General features: G+C 44.9%; 1 protein-coding gene across 1 annotated transcript; it reads left to right on the forward strand.

The window, feature by feature from the left end:
* Positions 1 to 1090: 1090 nt before the first annotated feature.
* Positions 1091 to 3076, forward strand: LOC124267453 (uncharacterized protein ZK673.1-like). Its single transcript, XM_046702375.1, has 2 exons — positions 1091 to 1280; positions 2919 to 3076. The coding sequence occupies exons 1-2, from the start codon at positions 1091 to 1093 to the stop codon at positions 3074 to 3076; spliced, it is 348 nt and encodes a 115-aa protein (XP_046558331.1).
* The last annotated feature ends 215 nt before the right edge of the window (positions 3077 to 3291 follow it).

The raw sequence follows: 3291 nt of genomic DNA on the forward strand, positions 1-3291 counted from the left end.
TACGACTATCTTAGCACTAAGAGAGCTTCGAAAATCTAGGCCCTGGAGTATTGCTGAGTGCGGCGTAAAACAAAACTTACTCACTCGAGATCGGAATAATTAGTCAAATGATAATACCGTCGATGCATGCTATGTGACAAGCATCCGCTTAATGTCCCTTACAGTGTAGTGCCGGTAGCCCGGTGACCGACTGTCCGGATAACAGCACCCAGCCGTGTCAGTCCTGCTGCCTCACTGGAGACTGTGTCATTCAGTCGTTATGTAAGTAGTATACCGTAACACACAGTCGTTAGGAAGGTAGTATACCGTAACACAGTCGTAGGGTGGACAAGGTGTCCGACTGCAGATCAGAAGGTCCGTGGATGGCGGGACATTAAAATGCGGTGGCCACTACCTTGCAATTGGCGCCCAATGAAGGACTGACCGTGTTCATATCAAGTTTGAGCACAAACGGTCTGAGTACCCTTCTATGTTCCTGCTGTTGACGGGGAAGAATCTGGCAGGGAATTCAGGTTCAACATGATTTTGTTCCTAGATATATACTACCCATCAAAAGCTTAGACTCACTTAAAGCACTCACTATATGTTATGTATATATATGTGGTTACATCGAATATGAATTTCTCCACTAACTTGGGGGAACCAACCGTAAACCTTATGCAGATGAATTGCACCAGAATCATGCATCAAACTGCTGAAAAGCATGTGCAAATATCGTCCATGTAAAAAGCTGTGTTTTGGTGTAAAGTTTTGTTAAGAATTCGCCAATTTTCATTGAGTTTCATCATTTATTGAACTCATGACAATAGGCTTTTCAAGGTTACGAATTTCTTTTACCATACATCAGTTCATGTGTAAACAATACCTTTAAATAGTACGGGATATTTTGCAAAATCTAGTTGAGAACAGTTGACTAAAGTAAGTGGCTACATTTACACTAGTGAGTCTAAAGTTTTGATGGGTAGTATATTATTCTCCGGTGTGGTTGACATACGAGACTGAAGGCCTAGTTACCAGTTTTCCAGTAATTATAAACTGCGTTATGACTGAAATATTTTCCAAGTCGCGAAGGTGCGTCATATATTATTTAATGGTATCATTTATAGCCAAGCCGCCGACAACAGCCCCACCCATGACAGTCGGGACGGACTGCCGAGATGACCCCAGCTTCCCGTGTGCCCAGTCAGCTGGGTCAATCTGTAGTGACCCTGACTTTTCGCTCCAGACCTGCCCCAAAACGTGCGGACACTGCGGGGGATCCACCGTGGACTTCACGACAGGTGCGTATCCCCAGGGCGGTAGGTGTTCGTGACACCTAGGTTGCATTTACAAACCATCTCTTGATTCATCAAATATTACTTGAAAGGGAGTGACAGAGTCCAAATAGTCAGCACGCATCTAGTCGACCTCAAATACATATCGCACGTGCAACACGAAGAGCGAGTGAGTGAGTTTGGTTTTACGCCGCTTTTAGCAATGTTCCAGTAACATCACGACGGGGCACACCAGAAATGGGCTTCACACATCGTACGCATGTGGGGAATCGAACTGCAGCACAAAGAGTTTTATAAGTATTCGCAGCAGCTGCGATAGTCAACATTGCAAATACCAATGCTTCACAAGGATCTTTCATGATGAGGTCTAGTTTTTACCTACGTTGTCTGATGTGTTACGTGAATGGGGATTAGATTAGAACTGTTCATTTCGCCGATATCGTGTGCTGGGCTTATACAACAGTATCTGTAGTGGTAAAGTTCCAATGTGTCAAAAAGGCTGACGTAAGAGGTTTCATGGAACATGTTTTCCTTTCTAACAGGTGTACAGAGTCAGCCGTTTACCCAGTGTAAATGAAAACTGTACAAGCACGTGATACAAAGTTCATTTTGGGTCAAAGATGTCTCCGAAATTCGGCACTCCTCACTCGCTTGTTTATTGTAGGAAATCGTCAACTTGAGTGAGTGAGTGAGTATAGTCTTACGCCACTTTTAGCATTATTCCAGCAAAATCACGGCGGGGGACACCAGAAATGGGCTTCACACATAGTACCCATGTGGGGAATCGAACTCGGAACTTAGGCGTGACGAGCGAACGCCTTAACCACTAGGCTACCCCACCGCCCTTCGTCAACTTGAGTGAGTGAGTGAGAGAGAGATGGGTGAACGCTGATGTGAATGCTATTCAGTTACATCACTGGATGTCAGGTTACTGTTGTAAGAAAGCCCGACTGATGCAGGTGTCCGACGTTCACCACAGTCGAGAGACACACGAGCACGGGTGTGGTGCTCACAGACCCAGGGTGGTGGTTCACGCTCTGTGTCGCCGAAACACTAGGGGTCCTTACATTTTAGCGGAAACATTTCAGACCATTGAAAGTTAATTGTCGGTCACGAAAAGTAAACTGGACTACAAAATATCAGCTAGATGTCTGGTTCGGGCAGTTTAAAAAATCTCGGGTCTCCATACAAATTCCGAAGGTTGTGTGACCAGCGTTCAAAACAGCCACTGGCCCGCTCGCCAAATGCTAGCTGATTGTGAATGGAGTCAGCAATATATTGTATCCCGAGTGGTTAGCTGAAGACCTCAGATAAATTTGTTTAATGCACATAAATACATGTATGATGAAGTCAATTATTGAGGTGTTAAAGGTCCATTTATTATCTCTTGTCACACGAATATCGCTACATAAAAATGTTAATAGCGTTGCGCAAAAGAGACTAGTCAGACAATAACTTGCCATCTTCAGTTACCAAACATCACACCAATTCTGACCGATGTTCATTTTGATATTGATATTTTGCAGGGCCAGAGAAGTATGTTCTGGGCTGGCAACATTTATACTTAACTTGCCATCCTGGCCAGTGACTTTTCTCAATTAATTCATACACTGGGTGTGGCCCTAAGTTGAATATGTGTTACAGATATAGACATGACCACCCCCGATTACTCTACGACCCCGCCCCTCACGATCAAGGTCGACTGCCAAGACGACCCCACGTTCCCCTGCACCACCCCTCACATCTGCGACGATACGGACTTCGCCACACAGACCTGCCCCAAGACATGTGGACATTGCTAAACAAGGATTGGTGTCAACTTGGATAAAATAAAAGTGTATTAAATGCAACATAATTTTGTACACGCCGCTTTTTGTCCTATGTATCATTAATTCAGATTCACCGGGTCTTCAGCTCCAATAGCTTGTACCGCCTCCGTGGTGTAGTGGTTAGAGTCCGCCTGGAGAGCGGAAGATCGCGGGTTCGATTCCCGGCCGCGTCATACCAAAAGACCTTA

Source organism: Haliotis rubra, unplaced genomic scaffold, assembly GCF_003918875.1.
Source record: "Haliotis rubra isolate DU_JTF1 unplaced genomic scaffold, ASM391887v1 Scf131, whole genome shotgun sequence".
Taxonomy (NCBI): domain Eukaryota; kingdom Metazoa; phylum Mollusca; class Gastropoda; order Lepetellida; family Haliotidae; genus Haliotis; species Haliotis rubra.